The 22,703-nt window shown below is 45.8% G+C and overlaps 1 protein-coding gene across 1 annotated transcript in view; it reads left to right on the forward strand.

Moving 5' to 3' along the window:
• The first annotated feature begins 11,627 nt into the window (after positions 1-11,627).
• KIRREL3 (kirre like nephrin family adhesion molecule 3) overlaps positions 11,628-22,703 on the forward strand; it is a 357,023-nt gene continuing 345,947 nt past the window's right edge. The window contains 2 exon segments of the mRNA XM_006021359.1: positions 11,628-11,634; positions 11,880-11,957. Coding sequence (XP_006021421.1) covers positions 11,628-11,634; positions 11,880-11,957 — 85 coding nt within the window.

The raw sequence follows: 22,703 nt of genomic DNA on the forward strand, positions 1-22,703 counted from the left end.
TTTGCTTGGCACATGCGTCTTGGGGCAGATGGCAGGGAAGGGACGAGGGCTGCACTGCCACAACAAAGATTGGGCCCCTTGTGGCTCTCCCACCATCCACCCCTGGCACACCAACATCTTACAAGTCAAGATTGCACATGTTTTTGGCCCTCTACCCAAAAAAGTTGCCAACCCCTAAGTTATAGCTCTGCAGACTGGTCCCTGGTTCCACCTCCTGTGACACACAATGCATTCACATTACAGTAGAAACTCAAGCTACTCAGCATTGAATGCCTGGGATTAGAATAAATCCTTTCCTTTGGGAAGCCTGTTCTACTACAGGGTTTCTTGAACTGTCCTTTGCAGGCCCTGATAATGCCCAGAGACAACGTATGAGACTAAGTCAACTTCAGGAGTGGTATGGTCTGGCTTGGCAGTTTTGAAAGTTCTAACTGCAGGGCCAGGGACAGACATTCAAAAAGCCTGAGCCTGAATTGATTTGATCTTTACAAGGTAGTCTAACCTGGCTAGGCTGAACTGGTTTGATTCGGGAGGGATTAACCTCACCCGCCCCTGCTCCCGACCAGCCCAGCAGAGAGTTGATAACAGAGCCCATCAACAAAACAAAAGCCGCTCTCATTAGTTCAGGCGCTTCTTAAACAGCTTTTTCCAAGGAAGGAACGGAGGGATGTTACCAGATACCTGTTGATTAACTCCAAAAGGCCCTAAGCAGATACTGTCCTATCTGCCTTTGTCCTGTCTGCCTTACACAGACACTTCTCAGCATTAGCTAGCATACTACTATGTCTACCGTCTGTGATGTGGGAAAAGGGAGGGGGGATATCCTTGCTTGAGCAGGGAGTGGGAGGTTGGGGGGTGAAGCAGGAGGAAGCCAGGCAGGCATTGCTGTGCCTGCAGTCTCTGCCAGAGCTCCAGCCAGGGAGCAGAGCGGTGGGGCCAGCCCTGCTGTCAAGCAGACAGCCTCATCCAGTGCTCCAAAGCATCTAGGATACTGGGGGACTCTGATTTAAGTTAAACCAGGAAGGGGTCTGGGACAGACATTGTATAAACTGGTTTGACCCAAATCAGTTAAGACTGATACTACATTCAACCAGGTTTATCTCAAACCGGTTTCAAGCATTTTCAAACTGGTTTATGTGCACTGAACATCTGTTCTCTTACAGGTTTAAACCAGTTTCTGATCACTTAAACTGGTTTATGTGTATTGTCTGTCCCTGGTCCAGAAGGCGAAACTTATGTTGCTGAAGGCATTAGTAATTTGGCGCCAAAATGTTTCTTCTCATTGGCTGACACTGCTTCCTAATTGCCATTCTGGTTTTTTTCACTGGGTTGATGTAGGTTCAGCTAAAACAAATATAACTACTGTTTGCCATCTCTTCCATCGAACTCATAACCCCTGGGGATCACGCTTTAGAGAGTGAAAGCAGATGTTGCAACAAGTCAATACCTATTCCTTAAAATACCTTAGAAAATACAGCCATGTACTAGTACCAAAAACCTGTTTCATTTGCTGATAGCAGAGCTGTCATTCAGCCATCGTGAAGGCACTGGAATCCGAGGTGGGTGAAATCCAAACCTCGGTCCAATCAACCCCAGCATGAAGGGGAGTTTGGTCTTCAGGCAGCCTCTCTGAAGTGTCTCTGAGCTGTCCAAGGATGAAATTTTCCCAAAAGCGGAGGACTTTTGCCCTGTGCAAGCCTACAAAAAAGTACTGCCTTTTAGTGGGCTCACCAGCCTCTGCAGAGGGGTTAATGAATATCAGGACTGCTATATTCATCAGCTCTTATTTAAATTAACAGTACTTCACATCCAGAGACAAATGCAAACTAGCCCCCTCCATAGCATACTGTTTTAGGATGTAAGGTGGTGAGTTGGCAAACACCTCTGCTCCATCTGGTTTACTCCAGTTATGGATTCTTTAAAGTCAGATTGTGGTCCCATAGGGACACACTGAACTAATTTTCTTCTTTTAAGATTTTATTTGTGCAATAAATGGATGACAAGGTGGTTTGCAAGTACATAACACAATAAATAGGTTTATAAATGCAACTTTTCTGCAGTGCACTATAGAGTAAAATACAGTATCACTAAAGCATTTAATGCTTATCTCCCCCTCATTCATATTTCAAACAGTAATGTGCCCATTTTCTCATCTGGGAGGCCTTTTTAATTTTTTAAATACATTTTTGTAAATTAAGTGGACACAAATTTAATAATAACTCACATTTATACAGCATGTTTTCATCTCAAAGGATCTGAAATCGCTTTGTAAATCTAACGAAGCAATATACAAATTGCATGTGGAAGGACCCATTTGTCCACTGTTGAAATGTAGCGGCTATTTAAGAGCTTCACAGCAATGCTTTGCAAGTAGTAAGGACTGGAAGGGAAGAATCCTGTATCCAGTTACCAGAAAATGAAGAGCGAATGTGTGGAGGGAATATGTAATTAAACATAGTGGGATTTAGCCAGGTTCCCATGGCTAATTCTTCTGAAGAAAGGGGCAAAGGGATACTTGTTAATTGGGTACAAGGAAAAGTTCAGCAAAACTGAAAGACAAGAAATTTAAGGCTCATTGGCAATATTTTTTCATGAAAAAACACACTAAGTCTCATCGGCGCCAGATATTCTTGGAGCCAAGAACTCAGGAGGGTTAAAGAAGAGTGGGCACAACTGTGAATAACAAGATTGTCTAAAACTATGTTAGCAAGGTGCTGAAAATTGTCTGGAAGGGATATAAAGCTTCATGCGCAAGGACATATGCTAACGTCTACCTAGTGGGAGTTAGGAAGAAAAAGAGGTTGTTCTATAGCTACCTACTGTTTCTTTCCCAAAAGCATTTTATGCTAGTTATTGTGCAGGACAAGATAATGGCCTTGGCCTTGATATACTAATTCACTGTCCCCTGCCATCATGCTGGGCATTTGGCTTGGAAAGAAGAAAAGGATGAGCTAGTGACTCACCATTTCCTTCTGGACCTTCATGGTCTTTGGAGGGGTCCCATCCAACTCCTGACTATAGCCAATTCTGCTCAGCTTCTGAGATCATGAAACAAGGTTGTATGGAGTTTTTTCTGGCCTTCTGACTTCACCCAAATATTGAAGCATCATCACCTCAGAGGTTACCATCTCGTCATCCTAATGAATGGAAGGTCCATGAATGAAACTCATGCATAACATGCAAAAATATTTACTGAGGGAAAATTACCATCTCTGCAGAATGAAAACATGAAAAAATGCAAATGTGATATTTATTTTAATACAACGTTTTTAAAATTTAATTTAAGAGACCAGCTGTTTCTGCCTATCTTATAAGAACTTAATTGGTATATAATAGCATAGTTCATTAAATACAAATCAATAGTTTAAAACAACTAATTGATATTTAATATGTATGGGAAAATAACTTAGTTATAATATAATTAACTCAATATTAAATAAGCAATGGAATTGCAATTATGCCTTTATAGCGATTATAAAGTTTATCGTTCTTTAATAAATGTGCAATTAGGCAGGATGAGCTGAAAAAATTATTAAACAGGTATTATTGGGCTATTAAACATTTATTAGCATTCCAGGTGGAATAGAGCTATACAATAGTACAAATTATGATCACATTAATAAACCTTTACTACTCCTTTGTTATGGCCTTTAGTGTGCCAGCTGATCAGAAACCTTGATCCCTTCATGACTTATAAGTAAAGTAATTGCCTTGAAAGTGGATAATTAAATTTCAAATGAAAGTGGGAAAATTATGAGGGAAAGCAGGAGGCTTCCATGGTTTGAATCAGGCAAAAAGATACTCCTCTTCCAAACTACACTTGTCATGCCTAGTCAGAAAGTTATTTCCTGTCTTTTCCAGCTCCAGTACATGCCACTCGTCCTACCTTAGTTCTGCCATGTTTTCATTTGTTAAGTTATTCTTCATTTCCTATCCCTAAAGCTGCTGCATGGCATTGTTGGTGTTATTACAAAGACACCTATCCCCAGTCCTACTGCATCCTTGGCTGCAGTTTAAGGGAGGGGTGGGGATGGGGGCTTCAATGGCTTTTATTACTATAGTGTAGTAAATTCTACTCTCTGGGGACATCTACAAGTGCACTTTAGTGTGAAGTTGACTAATTAGCTCCGCAGTAAAGTATTTGGGAAGAGGGCTGTCACCTGAAATGCATAAAACTTTCCACATGTCCATCATCTTACATACCCTCCCCCCCACACCCCTGGTAAAAATAAAAGTTGGCACCTAGGCTTGCAGCACTATTAGGCCACAATAAACTAATTAATTCTGTTGTAAGGACAAATACTATCCTATGGTGGAGTTACTTAGAGGACTTCAATGAACATGCAGGTGGTGACTGGGGTTGATTGGGGCATGAGGGTGCTGTGACAGGGACAAGCTTTCATGCCTGGTGCGAGCACCAGCCAGCCCCCTCTCTATGGGTCAGCCACCCACTTCTCTTTCCTGCCACGCCTTGATGTAATAATTAGACGGGAGGCTGCCTGTTATACACCCCAATATTGAGGTGGGGGGATATCCATGGCTCCGTTGCACCTCTACATCGTGGCCCAAGTCTCACAGATGGCATCTCAGGCAGCCAACTCAACCGTTCCCTTCACCCTGTGGCCCCTTCCCTGGGACCTTTGGCTTTCCTTTAAACCCTGGCCCTGTCTCAGGCCAGTTAAGACCCCGAGCTTCTCTCTTCTATATGGGCATGCCTCACGGTAGGCCCCTGGCCCTTTTGACCCCATCTGAGTCCTGGCTGCAGCATTGACCAGTCGGGTCCCTCAGGTTAGGTCTTAGCCTCCTGCCTGCACTCAGGGGTCAGGGTCCCCCATTCCCAGCTCAGGTGCTTCACAAAGCATGCCTGGCCCTGCAGGGTCATTCACCCCAGCAGGCTCAGGCCCTTCAAGAAGCTTACCTGGGCCTTCCCTGGATTAGATGGAATATATAACCACCCAAAGGTAGGGGCTGGGGTTAAGGCACCCCTACCCGCCTTTCACCAGGGTGGTAACTGGCTTGGCATTTCCTGGGGGCTCTCGCACCACTGGGAGCCCCACCAGGCCACCCACTCCCAGCAGGGTGCAGTTTTAGGTCATGCCCAGGACCAGGAGCCTCCTGCTCCTACCTATAAGATGTTCCCATGCAGCAGCTCAGCCAGACAGTATTTCCTGCCTGGCTCCCAGCAGCAAAGCACTCTTGTTTATATAGGCAGACAGAGCTCTAAAATGGCTGCCGTAATCAAACACCTGCAGAGTGCTTGATCTAGCCCTTAAAGTGGCAGGCACCACTGGTGCCCTGCCACAGGTGCTACAGTGTGGGGGCTGCCTACCAGGTAGCCCTGCACTGTAGTACCCTTGTGCCCCAGCCAGTTCCTATGCAGCATGTTAAGCCAGGGCCAGAGCAACTCCCTGCTGTCAGGGTTACCCCCCAGACGACTTGCCAGCCAGAGCTTTGCTACTCCATCTCAGTGTGCTGCGGTTTCAGGCACACATGTAAACACTGCACCCGTGAGCAATAAACTGGTGCAAAATGCACCAGAGTTTATTGCAGCACATTAATAACACACATGTGCCCTCTTTCTAGCAAACTGATCCTCACCAGGTCAGAAATTTCTTACAAGCTTTCCAGTACATCAGTATATTTGCTTTTGAGCTAACTGAAAGTTATGTAAAATCTACTTTTTTTCCCAGATAGACACACATGTAATCAAGAGCTTGTGGACCTTTGTAAAAGACCTGAGTTTGTGAGCAAGATAAGAGCATAGCAAATGAAATGGGCAGGACATATTGCAAGAACTGATGAAAGAAGATGTGAGGCAGATCTCCCTTGAGGTAGACCAAGGCAGTGATGAAAAAATAATGCAAAAGCTGATCTGGAAGGGATAGACAAAGATGCAACAAGTTGGAAGATGGTTGTACAAGGTAGGAAGAGATGGAAGGCTTTAGTTAGTATAGGCCCTTGAGGCCTGTGAAACCAGAGAGAAATGTGTGCAAATACAGAGGTACACACACATATTTGGGGTGGGGGGTGTATATAGACATACATACATATATAAACACACACACCCCCTAAAGAAAATATTAGGGCACACTCATCTAAAAAATGATAATGCATTTCAAAGTTGGCTTGTTTAGTCATTCCCACTGCAGTAGAAAAAATGTTCTACATTGGAGAAAAGTCAGTTGGATAGTTTTAAGATGTGGAATGTGGGTTGATACATTTTTACCAGGGGTATCTCAGCTGCTCCCTAACACGAAAAAGATTTCAAATGTTGGCTGTGTCTATAACTGTCCTAGCCACCATTTGCCTTCAGCCACTAGAGTCCATGAAGTTGGAGGCCATCCTTGGGTAGCCCAAAGCCAACTTGAAATACTTTGCCTTTAAAGGCACTCTTTAGTATTTAAAGGTGCCTTTAGCTATAAAATCCTTAGCCTCAGCACAAATTTGCAGCATGAATTATTATAATACCGTGCAGTTGTATAACTCAATTCATCATAGGATATCAAAGTGTTTTATAAACATTAATTATACAGCCCCTCAGTGAGGCAGGCTGAAGCTGAGCCCAAGCTGAACCAAGCTCTGGACAAGTTCAAGTCGAGATGTAGATGAAGACCTAACCCACACAACTGCAATGTGTCTCTAATTATTATCCCCACTCCCAGTTAGTCTATACAACCTGACATTATGCAAGTTGCCCAAGGTCACATAGCCAGCGCATAACAGAACTGCTGTCCTACCTCACAGTCCCCTGGAATGGTTGGAACAGTCCCTTTTTTAACCGGTTCCAGTTACCTCCTGTGCGATAACAGCCTGCTGGACCTATTGGTTAAGGGCATTCTTGCTTTTACAGCAATAACTGCAATCTGGCTCTTAGAAGTTATAGTCTGAGGTTGACTTCTCATTTACAAGTCAAAGTAGGAGGTTGTTACACTGGTCCTTGAAAATTATGAGAACCTGCACATACCATATGTCTATCTACTACTGCTACCAAACCAGAGAATACTGTTCTGGCTCAAGAGTGCTGCGCTGACATTGGTGGTTGCAGCCCATGAAGAATGCCTCTGGTTGGAGTGGTATCGCATTGAACTCTTAGATTTTCTGAGCCTATTTTAAATTTCTGAGCATTTTTAAAGTTCATCTATCTCTAGCAGAACAGGGTCAGAAGTCACTAACAGGCAGCACTGTCACTGAGAGACATCCAGCTGGCACTCAAAGTTAGTGACAGAGGGGCAGGAGTGCTTTGGCTATACAGTGGAATTTAATTTTTCACGCAAAGTTATTTTTTAATTATACTGTGATACCTTGGTGCTCATTGATAACTCAGTAGGGATCACTAGTATGTTGCTTTTTTATCAATAAAGACTTAAATGCATCTTGTTTTTGTCTCCAAGTTGCATATAAAGAGTGTTAGGTATGTTTAAATCATTCCAGCAGATTAGCAGCTCTGTTTGATTGTCTGCGCTTAAGTAGGGATGCGTGTGTTTGTGTGCTTAGGCATGGGGAACCGTTCAGTGTATCCCTAGCAGTAAGTCCAGTCCAGAAACATTTTAACTTAAGTCCTATTGATTCTAGTTAACAGCCAGGTTCTGGAACGGAGCACTCAGCTACTTGGATACCAGTTTCTGAAACCAGCAGACACTAGTAATCACCAGTAGATTTTAGGTGCTGACATTCAGTATTCTATTAATAACTACTCCTTTTGTTTTGTGTGTAGAAAAGCCCAAATGTTTGGATTTGCTGAATACAAATACAGAGGTAGAAATGAGTAATGTGGCTCTGGTCCTTTAGTTTGAGCATGTGGATAAGAGCCAGAGGATTTGGCTTCTACTCCTGCCTATTCTGCTGATTTACTGTGTGCCTGACCCTATCCGCAGGTGCCTATTCAGGTCCTGATTCAGGAAGCATAAGCCTGAATGTAAGCATTGCTTTCAATAGGACTTTGCACATGTCAAAGTTAAGCAAAAGCTTAAATACCTTCCTGAATGGGGCCTGATGTAGTATGAGCAGAGGATTCTCAGCATCTCACTGGATGAAGCCCTGTGGAGCCTTGGATAAATTCCTTAATCCATATAGGCTTGATCAAAGTCATCTGAAGTCAATGAAGTCCTGGTTTCACTGGGCTTTGGATCAGATTCTCTGTGCCTTGTTTTCTCTATTTCTAACCTGGGGATAATAATAGCTGTTCTCCAAGGAATCCAGGAAGCTCAGTCCTTTGAGCCAAATCCTATTTCACTTTTACAAGCTTAAGTGCCACTTACATAGTTGCAGAAGTGCAATGATTGGCACTTTAGATTTTAGGTTCTTTCAAGATCGCCTGGGCACACGTGTAACTCCCTGAAAAAAAATGGATTTAATGGGTTTACTCACACAAGTAAGTGTTGCTCAGCACAAATAAAGGATGCTGTGTGCAGCCATCTGCCATAAAGCTCTCACTATACTTGAAGTCTTGGTGCTTTGCTGTCTTCCCCATGTCTCATATGCAAGTTGGTGAGACTCAGAAGTACTCATCTCTTGACTATGGGGGCTACAAAGGGGCCACAGATGCATTAAGTAAACATCAAAGGGGCTTTGATCAACCTGGCTTTGCACAACATGGGAGTTTCTACAGCGCTTGATGGGTCCATAGGCAGGCAATGGCTGGGGCCTTTATTTTTTTCCACTGTGGCACAGACAAATTTGTTTGAAGAAAAAGCTTTTTGCTACACCACAAGATATATGCAGGGAAAGAAAAACACGTGTACAGCCCACTTCAGGAAAATCCCTGCTCAGATCTGTCTCTCTGTTTTTCACTGATAGCCAGTAACCCCCTTGAAGAAATCGAGGGATCAAAGCCCTAGGCTTCCTCAGGCTTTGCTGTCATGCTGCTGCCAGGGCCAGCTGCTCGTTTCTAAAGGGCAAGAAGCCTCAAGTCAGATTTATCTTCCCTTCAAGGTCCCGTGTTACATTTTATCGCACTGTCTGCTAAGTGAAGGGGATTAAGGAACAGAGGCGTTGTTGCTGCTGCACATTACTGAAGGGCAGAGGCTTACAATCAGTTGCAGTGAATGTAGAGCCAGTACGGGAGCAAGCACCTGAGAGGAGGGATATGAAGGGAATGGTGCATTCCTTGGATACACGCTATGAAGGATATTTGGGGCAATGGGGCTATGTGGTAGAGACCCTGATCCAGGAGTTATTCAAGGTTACAGACCCAATGCCCATTTATTCAAAATCATTTAATATGGTTTAGTCCAGTCACATGCAACTCTGTTTGCTGTGATCTATTGTTTGAGGGTGGTGCTAGAGAAAACCCAGACTGTGTAGTGCATTAGAGAACATGTGACTGGTGGCATGGAGAAAGGAGGCCAACACAGAGGCTCAACAATAAGGCCAGAGTCAGCAGGAGAAGGTTGAGTACAAGGATCAGTGGTGGTTGGGACAGGCTGAGCGTGGCCTGCAGGAGGACTCTTCATACCTGACAGTGAGAGGTGGGCTCCGGCTGTGGGGTTCAAAACACTGTACAACACAGTGTACTTGGGTCTGTGGTGCTCCTTCACTGTATTATAAAGTCAGGAACCATTTGCAAATTTAGAAGGTATGTTTTAATCTCAGCAGACTTTCCCCACTGCAAGTTGGGGTGTGGATCAGACTGGGCTTGGATCAGATTCCTTTCTGAAAAACCAACACAGTCTGTTTTCCCTGTCCACTCCCTCCTGGCACTGGACTCATCCACCTCAGTAACCCCTGTCCACTGCACTTATTTATGTAGCATATGTGGTTTCAGCGTATTGTTTCAGCCATTGTAAGGCGATATCATCACCAGTGTGAACAGCTTTAAGGCCACCAGGTAGCATTGTAAGTGGACATGAGACAACAATGTGGGACATGGTCTGAACCTATCCACAAGGGCATTTGTTGTCATTGTGAAAGCCCCACTGGTATACGTTTGAGGAACAGTGACCCTGTCCAGTGCAAAAACAGTTGAGACTTGCCCAATAATTAATAGATGTTAGGGTTGGAAGGGACCTCAGTAGGTCATCGAGTCCAACCCCCTGCCCTGAGCAGGAAAGAGCACTGGGGTCAGACGACCCCATCTAGGTGCTTGTCCAGTCTCCTCATCAAGACCCCCAGTGACCTCCCTCGGAAGTCCCTTCCAGATTCTGGCAACACTTACCGTGAAGAAGTTCTTTCTAATGTCCAACCTAAATCTGCTCTCCATCAATTTGTGGCCATTGTTCCTAGTTACTCTGGGGGGCCCTAATAAACAGAACATCCCCTATCCCCTGCTGCCCTCCCCTGCTGAATGTATACACCGCCACAAGATCACATATCAGCCTTCTCTTGCAAAGGCTAAAGAGATCTAGGTCCCTCAGTCTCTCCTCGTAGCGCCTTGCCTGCAGGCCTCTGACCATACAAGTGGCCTCCTCTGAGCCCTCTCCCAATTCTCTGCATCCCTCTTGAAGTGCAGCACCCAAAACTGGACTCAGTGCTCCAGCTGTGGCCTGAACAGTGCCTGATAGAGGGGAAGTATCACCTCCCTACCCTGTTCGTCATGCATGTGCTAATGCATGATAAAGTGCGGTTAGCCTGGTTGATCAGCAGGTTGAACTTGGACAGGGTGCTCTTCACACCCTCATCCAAGTCAGTGTTGAAGATATTGAATAGCATCGGTCCAAGGACTGAGCCTTGCAGGACTACACTGCCCACATCTTTCCAGGTCTTCTTCTGTGCCCAGAGGATCGCTCCTTTGAGGAACGACCACCCTTCACCCTGTTCGTCATGCATGTGCTAATGCATGATAAAGTGCGGTTAGCCTGGTTGATCAGCAGGTTGAACTTGGACAGGGTGCTCTTCACACCCTCATCCAAGTCAGTGTTGAAGATATTGAATAGCATCGGTCCAAGGACTGAGCCTTGCAGGACTACACTGCCCACATCTTTCCAGGTCTTCTTCTGTGCCCAGAGGATCGCTCCTTTGAGGAACGACCACCCTTCCTGTACCCCCATTTGGCCAATGCTCTTGAGCTTTAACTCTGCACTAACTAATCTCCTGAGCACACTGAAGTTAGCCTTTTTGAAGTCTAGCACTTCAGCCCTGCTGGTTAGTTTACCCACCCTTCACCAGGTAGTGAATTCAATAAATCAATGGTCACTATCCCCTAGGTTACCTCGTACCTGCAGATTCCCCACCAGGTCATCCCCTGTAGCTAGCACCAAGTCCAGCAAGGCATTTCACCTAGTGGTATCGTATACCTCTTGCATTAGGTGGAGGTCTTGTATGCAGGTTAAAAACCTACGTGAGTAGTTAGATTTGGTTGACTGCTCCTCACAGCAGATGTCAGGGTAGATAATGGCATGGCCAGTTAAATCCCGGTTGACTGACTGGGTCAGAGATGATGTAATGATTGATTGGTGCTTGTGCTGACCATTCCTCATGCCATCGAGTAAGGAAGGAAAAGTGAAAGGATTTTGAAAGGGCGGACCATGTTGGGTGTCTTGCGGGGAGTCGAACTATTGGTGGGTGGAATATGTCCCAATGCACTGGCAGTGTAGGATTATCCCGGAGTCTGGCTAGTAAGTTTGCTTCAGCATTTGTGTGGCAGAGATGTGGGGGAGCAATGTTACTGGGAACAATGTGACCCAAGAACCATGGGAAGTGAGTGGGGCACAATGTGCCTAGCACACGACGCACTGTATCACGCAGCTGGGTGTCCACTAGTTTGGTGTGCAATGAATGAGCCCATACAGGAGCACACCCTCCTGCAGCTGAACAACACAGTGCACGATCAGTGCACTGATAGTGGTGTTAGTGGGCAGCACTCCCATGTCCCTCTGCCAGAGCCTTTGCCTCACACCTAGCCAGTTTGTTGGCTGACGCAGATGTCGCTCCTTCTCTTTTAGAACTGGGTCTCCCGAGAAGAGGATGCTGCCTGGTGCTGGGGTTCATGTATAAGGAGAAGTACAGGAGAATGACTGAAGGTAAGAAACATCCCTGACCTTCTCCAAAGCCACCACCACACTCCCTCACAAACTACCCAGCAGTTCCTATCTGTCTCCGCTTCTCTGCTAATTGCTATCTCTCTCCTCTTCATCATCTCCCCCATCCCTTCATTTTCACACACCATCTCTCCCAAGGTCCCTTCCTCTGTCACCCTACCCTTGTCCACCCTTCTGCCCTCAAGCAAGTTTTCCAATAAGGAATGTGTATGCGTTGTACTGCACCCATCGCCATGCATGTGGCTGAACTCTTGTTACTGCTTACTGAGAAAAATCATGCAACTTTCTCATGGGTGGCAGAGGTTCCCCAAAGTAGCAGAGCCAGAGCCAAAGAAGCTGGGAGCCCTTGCCTGACCCAGCACTGTGGAGGGATGGTAGTGCTGAGGGAGCAGCAGGGCAGTAGATCTCTTATTCCACAGATCTCCTGGCAGTTCCCAGATCCTGAGGAAGGGGCATGCAGATGTCATGGTGGGGCTAGTGGAGCTCTAAGACTGCATAAGCAGCCATGGTATGGGCTAGCTACTGGGCTGCAGCCTCACACATGGTGTTTCCTGCTGTTGTCCCTGAAAAGAAGCCCCGCAGGCAGGCCTGTTATTCTGTCCACAAGCACTGCACCACCTGAAACCCAGACTGTAATAATCATCAGCCCTTGGTCTATCCACAGTGTAGATGTTCTTGTGATTGCTGTGTAGCACTAACATGCCTGCAGTGATGCAGGTGATAGTGAATGACAAAACTTCCATGGACTTTAGGAGTCCAAGATCTGACCTCTGACGCAGCAGCATGGTTTAGTGTTTACCACATATGAGTGGGAAGTGAAAGGCATAAGCTCTAGTTTCAGTGCTGCCACTGGGTAAGCTGAGACCAGTCATTTAATCTTCCCATGCCTCAGTGTCCTTATCTGTAAATAGGGTTTGTGATGTTTTCCTTTCTCAAGGGCTGTTATGGTGGTTAATTGGCAGGTGTAAAGCACTTCCACTATGTGAAACACAATCTACTGCATGCACTTAATATTTGTATTTGATTCTTGTATGTGAAAGCCTTGCACTGGAAAATCATTCTGGTCAGCATAGTGACTAATAAGTGTCACATTTGCAAGAGTAACAGGCAGTTAAAGACCTAAGTCTCCTTGAATGCCAGTGGAATTTGTGATCCTTTGATAACCAACACCTCAAAGGTATTGAGCTGCCCAATTCCTATTGATTTCACGGGGAGTTTGGATCTGGGGTAAGTGCCCAGCACCCAGATTTTCAAAGTTTCTTTGCATTCCCTAAAGTTGCAGGTAGGTAGGTAGGTACCTGCTGAGAGTCTTAAAAGTACCTAAGCAGGTCTCACTCCTGATTCCACTGACATCAATGGGTGTCGCCTGCCTCAGCTCCTTCGTTGCTTTTGAATATCCCACAGGCTGCCTTTTGCATCTGTAAGAACCCAGATGTGTTTGCAAATCTGCCAATAAGTGGGTTGCCAAACTGCTGTGTCCTGCAGGCAGGTTTTGCTCCCTGAGGAGCTTCTCATGCAGTACTCCCAAATAAAGCACAGTCTTTGAGCATTCAGCGAAAGAACAAATAAACTAACAAAACCAAACCCTTCTGCCCTGTTCTGGAGGGCAGGACCCCTTAGGCTCTGACCCCAGCACAGCAGCCTAACCCCTCCTTAGTAGTCAACTTGTTCTGCTCACAATTTGCCTTCTGCTTGCAAAATTTTCCCTCACCATTTGGTGCCTTCTGCTATCTCCCCTCAGTTTTAAGCTCTCAGTGGGATGCTAACCCATTATCCAAGTGCCCTGAAGTCTGGGTTTTCTCAACAGGGCTGACTGGTCCCTCTTAGAGTCTGTCCTGTTACACTGCCCCTCTGTAAAATAGCACTTCCCTACCTCTAATCAGTGTAGCAAGCAGAGTTTCATGAATGCTTTTGCAATGCCACTAAGCACCCAGCAAAAAGTGCAAAGTTTCATTATTGTGTATTCCAGTCATCTCTAAAATGCTGAATAAGTATTGATTCATCCATAAAAAGGCCATAAATAATTATGAATAGTAATAATTAAACAATAAAAATATTTACACTTAAAAGAATAAATGCTCTTCCTACTTCTGGCACTTGAGAGTTTTGTGAAGTCAAAGCCCAGCAAAAGCACTTCCGCACTGCAGCACCATCTGTGATTAATGTCTAATCAGAAAATTGACAGAGATTAGGTTACTAAAGCAACACTAAATGGGAGATTGGTATCAAGTGCACAGGAAAGAGAGTTGGGCTATAGTAGGGTTACTGCTCAAGGAGTGATCCCTCTAGACACAAGAACGCCCAAATCCTTGCTCAACGTTGTAATTAGAAAGGCAATCAGAATAGGTTGAGAAGTTTTAGGTTTCAGAGTCCCCCACCCTTTTTACTTATGCCAAGTAGCACATTACCCTGCTAATTCAAGCAGGACATGTCAAAGAAAGCTTTGTCTTCACTAGGGTAAAAGGTGTGTTCTTACCTAGATTTAGCTAACGTGTGGTCACTACCAGGGCCTAAAACTCCAATGATGTCAAAGCACTTATAGTTTCACTACTGAAGCTCACCCTGTAGTCTTGACTTGGACCTGCTGACATGTGAAAACTAAGGTACATTGCTAGGACTTCATCTCATGTTAGCTATCTCATGGGCTAACTGACTGAAGCTAAAAGCACTTCTTTAATATCCCTAGAAAAGATGCAGCCTAAGGATACGTCTGTGCTGACACAGGATCAACCCTTCGAGTCTCTCAACCAGCCTGAGTCACATGAATCATCACTCCCCATATCTCTCTTATACTGCTATTGCTGCACATTGTGCTTCCTATTCCTCAAGCTGTCCCTTTCTAGGAATTAGTCTGTAGATCGCTTCTCTCCATTTGCCCTCGGCTTTGATTAAGGGCAGTAGAGACAGCTCATCAACTGAGCTTTACTTAAAGCGTCCTGCAGCCATTTTCAACCTGTGGGGGCTTATAACCATGACTTCAGTGTTTTAATTGGAGTGGCTCTTTGGGAACTATCTAATTAAAACGCGCCCCCAAGCATGTGTATATGCACCCCCTGTGTTTGCTGCCTATAATGCAGGGCTTCTCAACTAGGGTACTGTGGCACTTTTGAGTGTCTTAAGATCCCAGGACAGGTGGGACAGTTAAGAACTCGGGACAGCTGGTAACAGACACTCAGGACAAAACTGAACTCCTGAATGCCCACTTTGCTTCAGTATTTCACCAGACCAAGGGGAAAGACAAGCGAGATAAGGATCACAAGGGGCATGGTGGGAATGATAGCCTTCCCACTGTGGATGCTGAGCTGGTGCAAAACCAACTAGAAAAGCTAGACATTTATAAGTCAGCAGGACCAGATGGACTTCATCCAAGAGTGCTAGAGGGGCTGGCTGAGGTCATTGCGACACCCCGGCAATGAAATTGTGGCACACAGGGGAGATTCCTGAGGATTGGAAGAGGGCCAACATTGTGCCCATCTTCAAGAAGGGAAGAGGGAGGACCCAGGCAACTCTAGGCCAGTCAGCCTAACCTCCATTGCAGGGAAAATCCTGGAAAAACTCATTAAAGAATCTATGTGCAATACGCTCGTTGAGGGTAAGATTCTGAATGACAGCCAGCATGACTTCGTCATGGGTAGGTCTTGTCTTACCAATCTCATCTCCTTCTATGAACAGGTCTCTCTCCTTTTACGAACAGCTGTTCACCAGGGCACCCCTGTGGAAAACTAGGAGTAATGGCAACAAACACCTGGAAGGCCACTTCAGGCTCAGTTCCAGGAAAAACTCCTTCACCATCAGGGTGTCCAGACTGTGGAATAAACTCCCTCCAGTGGTGGTGCAGTCGCCTACCCTGGAAATCTTCAAAAGGAGACTGGACAGTCACCTCGCTGGGGTCGCTTGACCCCAGTTGTCTTTTCCTGCCTAGTGCAGGGGGGCTGGACCCGATGATCTACAAGGTCCCTTCCAGCCCTTAACAATCTATTAATCTATGAATTCTTTCAAGGGTGCTGTGGGGTGCCACACAATGTTATTACTGTTATTGTGCAAACATGGTTCACAAGATAAACCCAGAGATTTCAAATAGGAATCCACAGTGTTAAAAAAACAACCAAAAATACCCCCAAAACAATCTGATGTGTTGTGGTTCTTTGCAACAGAAGAATTGCTCTATTATCTTTCTATAGTAAAAAAAAAAATAGTGGAAACCAAGAGCTGGCATTTTCCAAGACATGCCTTGAGTCTATGGAGGGGGGTCTTGAGTCTAGAAGACTGAGAACCACTACTATAGTGCCTCTGTGGTTTTAACCCACTGCAAAGAGACATGGGCCAGGAGTAGATTCAGCTTCAGGTCTTGAAGGTCAACATAGCTTTTCTGCCACTGTGGGGTGAGCTCACTTGGGAGGGGGAACTTAGTGGTTTTTAGCATACATTGTCAGTGGTATGGGCTTGAGGATGGCCCTAGGGTTCACCCTAAGTAGCAGGAGATTTACCTTAAGGGACTGCTCCATAGGAGTAAAGACAATGGGGTCTAGTCCCGAGCTTGCCTCTTTGCAATATTTTCATGTACCTTGTAGGGCATGGGACTGGGAGCAGGAGTGTATGAATACTCTCAGAGGATGCCCTGGAGATATCCGAGATCCAGTAGGAACAAGGACAAATTCACGTGAAAGCCTAGCCCTTGCAGGGTCAGCAGCCCTTCAGCTAAGCATTTGGCCTCTGGCAAATTTTCTTTCAGATTCTCCAGCGCAACAAGTAGTTTCATCTTGAAGATCATGTTATGAGTACAAGGATATATAAAAACACAAAAGTAATATCTGTGAAAGAGACAAAGCACAGCAAATCAGGATCAGGAGTGCCATAGCTCTAGAGACGCCTTAGGATCTGGTGGTACAAAAAAATTGGTCCTAGATGAAAATTCCAGGTCTCTTCACTTCCAAATTTGAGGGAATTTCACCAATTTGGAGCCAAATTTGTCATTTTGGGCCTGTCATTAATCTGAACAAAAGTTAACTTCTGATTCCAGGAATTAGCACAGCTGAGAATCAGTGGTATTTCCTGCACAGAGTACCTCTACTGACAGTGCAAGCCAGACTCTATGGGCCAACCTCACCAGAGGGATAAACAGGAAAACACATTCTCTTTTGCATTTTGTCAAGTTTTTATTGCATTAGAATGCTAATGAATGGCCCTAGCAATAATTACAGGGTGTCCAAAGGAATTAAAAGCAGATGCAGACAACAGGGCAATCTGATAATTATGAGGTGCAGGGTCACCATCATAGTGAGAATCAGTAATTACAGGGATCATTAGAACCTTGCTATCACTTAATGAAGATGTTTTGAAAGTGCAATTGCAATTAGAAAAATGTGAGGGACTTGGATTAAGGCCTTGTCTACACATGCAAGTGGTACGACTTGAACTACCACCATCCAGTTTATGTGATACAATCCTCCCTGTTGTGCATGCAGTTATAATGGTGCAAAAATTCTTATCCAAGTAGTTATTTCCTGCACAGGAGGGGGACCGAGTTATATTAGAACAGGCACCTATACACCATAACAACTTCATCTACATAAGCGGTTGAACTGGGATAACTAGATCAGTTAAAACATAACACCTAACATCTGCATAAAGAACAGACCATTCTGTCTCCCCTAATATCAGCTATAGCACCCCTTCTCAGATGTTTGTTCCTACCTGTGGCAGTAGCCTCCAACCCATGGCTCATAAGACCTTCCAAAGTTGCTGAAAGCCACCCCAAGTTAAAAGGATCAACTGAAATTAAATGCAGGGGAGCAAAGGTTGGAATGGGACTAAGCAAGCATTTATGGAGCACTTCTATTAGCATTTCCCATCCTGTTAGTTCGCGCTGGCTTTCCATTGACTTGTGTTATAATAAATTAAGCCTAGACACTCAGTCTCCCTCAGGAACAGCCAAAAGCTGTACACCAACCTCTGGCCTTAAGTTATGAAACCTTTCCCAACTCTTGCTGCTAATGCCCCAGGCAGGAGAAAGTCTAGCTCTCTCCCTTCCCATAAGTAAGAACCTGGCCAAGCTGGATATAATTCAGAGTTGTGTAGGAAGCAGAAGGAGTGAGCAATAGATGTTCCTATGCAGTCATCTTCTGATCATCCCCACACTTGATTAATGATCAGCAATTCCTCGTGCTTGGATCACTAGGTGGCGTGTGGCTGTGAATTGTAGGGGGAAATTAAGCTGGTGACAGTTGTAGTTGGAGGGAGACTGGTAGAGCTGTCTGTAATGACGGTCTTGCAATAAAGAAGCGTTAGAGTTAATCTTCTACCATCTGTCTTCATTCTGCTAATAACCCACTCAATCAGATGCTGCAGACTGTTTGTTAACATTCAGAAACAGATACATAATCATGAGGAACGTGCCATTTATTCATCAAGGGCTGGATACTTTCTCCAGCAAATCTCTCCACTGGCTCCACCAAAGGTTTTGGTTAAGAAGTGTCTGAGGATGTTGTATCTGTCTTGAATGCATAAAGTCAGGCATCTAAGTCATTGTTTAGCATCAAGCTAAATGATCTTAAAGCCAGAGCTCTTGTGATTTTTGCAGTGTGGATTGATTTCTGGTCATTAGTTTAGGCGCCCAGTTATGGTTTTAAGTGGCTAGTGCTTGGCTTTCAAGTTTGTAGATTTTGGCGGATGTGAGGAGCTCAAGATTTAACCCTAAGAATTAGCACTAACAAAGTTCTCTGTCCTCCTTACAATACGTCTTGCAGCTTCCCCCAAGCCCAGGAGCCATAATATGAATTCCTCCTCCTTTATGCAAGCAGTACATCTTTGCCTTCATCTGGAGTCTGGCAACTTGCCTGCCTCCAAGCAACTTGGGGCTCAGGGTCTGCGCTTTGCTTTCCACTCACAACTGTGTGTGTGTGCGCTAGGTGGCTGCAGGCTGAAATTTGGTGCCTGTTCTAATCCCAGTCTCTCACTCCAGCCTTTGACTGCTTGCCAGATCTAACTCGAGTCATTAGCAATCGTCACTGTAGCAATTATGGCATTTTTTGGCTGCCATTCATAAAGCGACTAACGGGAGCTATTAAGCACTAGGAGGTGTCAGCCGACTCCTTCACCACCTGTTCTGGCAAGCCGCCGGCTGCTAGAAGATGCTCTCAACCATTTGCAGGGAAGCAGGCACTTAGAGAGGAAGGAGCATTACCTGACCTTCGCAAGAGTGTCCCCCTCCTGCCCCAAACTCTCCTCTATAGTTGAGGAAGCTGCAAAAAGTCAGGGCAGGGCCACGTGGAGGGGAATGGCAGCCATGTGGGATACTCCCCAAGCTTTGAGGCTCCCCAAGCACTTTCTCTATGCAACCAGCAGGCCTGGTGGTAAAAGGAGAGCTGGCCAGGAGAGGGTCTGGCCCATCAGGGGACGGGCACTCATTACAGTAGTGTATCAGGGTTCAACTTCAGGGGTGTCCATGATGCCCCTGGAGCCCATTCAGCCCTTGTCTAGTCTGTCTGTCTCTGGGCCCTCTTTCCTTCTCCTTGCCTGCTACACCTTGATGAAATGATACTTTTAGGAAAGGGAGGCTGCCTCAGGGCTCCCAAGGTCCAATCTCCTTGTATGAACACAGGTGTTCGTTTTCATTCCCTTAAGGGCTAATTACATAGCTCCGACCACCCGTAACACCACACCCATGCTTCACAGATATCACCATTCGCTATTGAGCTGTCTCTCTGTCCACACCCAGACACTTGACCCGACTTCGCTACTCCAAGGTGTGGCCTTGAGTCCCTTATTGGGATCCCACCTAGTTTGAGGCACTGGGCCCCTGGCCCTGACTCCACCCTTCTCTGCACTGTGGGTCCCTGACCCTGTCAGTCTCCGGCAGTGTCCCTAACTTGGCCTTCAGCCCCTCCTAGGCCCTGGCCCCACTCCAAGCCCAGTTGAGATCTTCAAGCTCCCTGGCCTTGCTTGCCCCTCCTGGGCTACAAATCGCTGACTCTGCCTCTTGTGGGCTATGGGTCCCTGACCCTCCTTGCTCTCATGACCCTTTGGCTGTGGCCCTGCTCTTCAGCCTTGGCTCCTATCTTTTGGACCCAGGCCAGCTGAGATCACCGTGTCTCAATTCCTAAAGCATTGGCAGCTTACCCCAGCATAGGTGTTTGCCAGGCTGCAGCCCTGCTATTCTGTTCCTCATATCTCAGCTGTCAGGATCAGACTACAGCCCCAACTCAGGCTCTGGATTTATATTCTGTAAGCCCAGCCCCCTTTTGGGTCATGTGACCCCTGATTGCACCAAGTCTCCTGCTACACTGATTTCTATGAATGAAGAGAACAACTCATCCACCCCACTTTGTTCCATCCATGCCTAGTCAAGGCAAATCCTGATATTTTTACATCAGTTCATGCAATAAGTTGGACAGAGCTGAAAGAGCAGCCCAGATCCGTTGGTCTGTACCAAGGCTTTTAGAGCAACCTTGTACAGTCCCCCCCCTAAAATAATTACTCCTAGGTTTAAATACTCACTAACTGATGAGTGTTACCCCAGAGCAGAGAGATTTACCCACATTACTACAACAAATCCTGGGGAGCTTCCTTCCACCTACATGAGAGCTGTGGAGAACTTAGCTTCTGTGCCATTCTTACCCTCGCGTGCACTTTGCAACACACTTAGTTAATTCTAGCACTGCAGTCCCAGGCAGCTGCTCTGTGCTGACCTGTAGCTCACATACAGCAATGGACAGTCTCTTAGGTTCAACTGAAGCAAGACCAGGACTGGAAGACCAGGTGTGCAACTGAGGTGCAATGACAGAGGTCCAGTTGGAGGCCCAAGGACTCCAGTTGGAGGGTCTTTTGGTGTCTTGGGGCAGTCCACAGGCCAGGTGGGGCCCTGCACAACCTCTGCTTAGCCGTGTGCTGCCAGATGGGACTCCATGCTGCCTCCCTTGGCCCTGTGCTGCTGGATCAGAGGCCTATGTTGCCTCCCTGTGCCCCACACTGCCTCTGCTTGACCCTGCACTTCAGGATCAGCCCCATAACACTTCCAGCTTGGCCTTGTGTGTCCAAATGAGGCCCCAGGCCAAATCCACATGCTGATCTAGCATGCTATCCAGCATTCAGGGCTTCCCACAGGTCCAGAAATTTGGCAGTAGTGGAATGGCAAATGCTGCCACTGCTCCCCCACTGCCAAATGTCAGATTCATGGGGACCCTACGGGCCAGATGGCATGGCTCTGGGGGCTGGATCTGTCTTTCGGGTCAGGAGTTGAACATCCCTGGTTGATGCCACAAGTCAGGGTTGGAACAGAAGGGGGTGCTGCTGCTCGGAAAGCCAGGAGGGGTGGCCAAGACGCTCAAAACACAGGGAAGCTTCAGTCAAAGATAGATGAGCAAGGGCACGGGAATAGCAGGCGCGTTATAGATCAGGAGTAAGAGTGCATGGCAGAGCTGTGCAGCTGCCTATAAGGCTCCTGTTTCTGGCTAGTGTAATCAGCACCACATTTTCATGAGCACCAGATCCACACGATGTGTCTAGCTTTGCTTTTTGGGGGGTTTTTTTGGAGTGCATTGCTCTGAACTCCTGCATGTTTCTAGTTTACAGATAAGATGCAGGTACACATGGGTAGGGAGACAAAAAAGAATTGTACATGTACATGAAAACCTTTTTATGGTTTATAATTATCTCATGTCGGTCCTCAGCATAATTATAACTCCTACATATTAATAATTGGAATTGCAGCCCGCACTATATATCATGAAACAGAAAGGAAGCTCATCCTGGGTTTGCATAATGCACCTTGGTCTAAATTGAGTAATTGGTAAAATGGTAAAAATCATTATTTTTCCCCACTCTTTGATGCTGGAATTAGTGAGATATTAGTGCAATTAGCTGGTGCTTCCATTTGAGGCTGCAATCATTTTGTTGCTAATTTAGAATAAATATAAAAGCTCACTTGTGCTGCTGAACAGATTATTTGTCCTGCTTAAAAGTATCTAATGGGGCGGCTGTCATCAAAGGGAGATACATTTAACCCATTTCCATTCGTTTTCCTGTTAATTTAATATCTCTTTTCCTGGATTGGATTTTTTTAATAAAAACTTGTAAAGTAGTAAGCAAACGATAGAGATGGAGAGAGAGAAACACAGCGAGCAAGTGAGCATGGGAGTTTTATAGATCCACAGTTTATCATAAGCCAAAGTAACTTGAAACCAAGGCTGTTAAACTGCACCAAGCAATAAAAAGAAAACGCTATTCAGAGATCGTTTAAAGAGCCGAGTGGCTTGTCAGTGAAAGGTTGCTCTGGTGGGCTAGTGCTTAACAGCTTCTCAAACAGAAACTGCAGCTTTTGCAAGAGTGAAGGTTTCAGATAGTTCTGCACCATCTTCCTGCATGAGGAGACAGCTATTGTGTCAGCCTGGAGGTGGGATGCTGCACCATCAAAGTTGGTCTGACTAGAAACCCAGGTGCAAAGGCAAGGTGAGACTAAGCTACAGAATGCTGATCTGGGATCCAGCACCCTGAGGTCCAGGGAGGGTTTGGATCTCTAGGGATTTGCTGGGGCCCATGGTGAAAAGTGGGCCCTGCATGTGGATTTAGGGTTGGGATGTGAGGGAAGTCACCTTCAGGGTTTGGTTCTGGCCCATCCATAGGTGATTTGATGCATCGTCATTGCTTTGTTTTGCACCGTGCAGTAATTACAGTGATATTGGATTCAGCTGGATTCTGCTTTCTTGGCATCATCATGTCCTGTGCGCTCAG

This window comes from Alligator sinensis, unplaced genomic scaffold, assembly GCF_000455745.1.
Source record: "Alligator sinensis unplaced genomic scaffold, ASM45574v1 scaffold760_1, whole genome shotgun sequence".
Classification (NCBI taxonomy): Eukaryota; Metazoa; Chordata; order Crocodylia; family Alligatoridae; genus Alligator; species Alligator sinensis.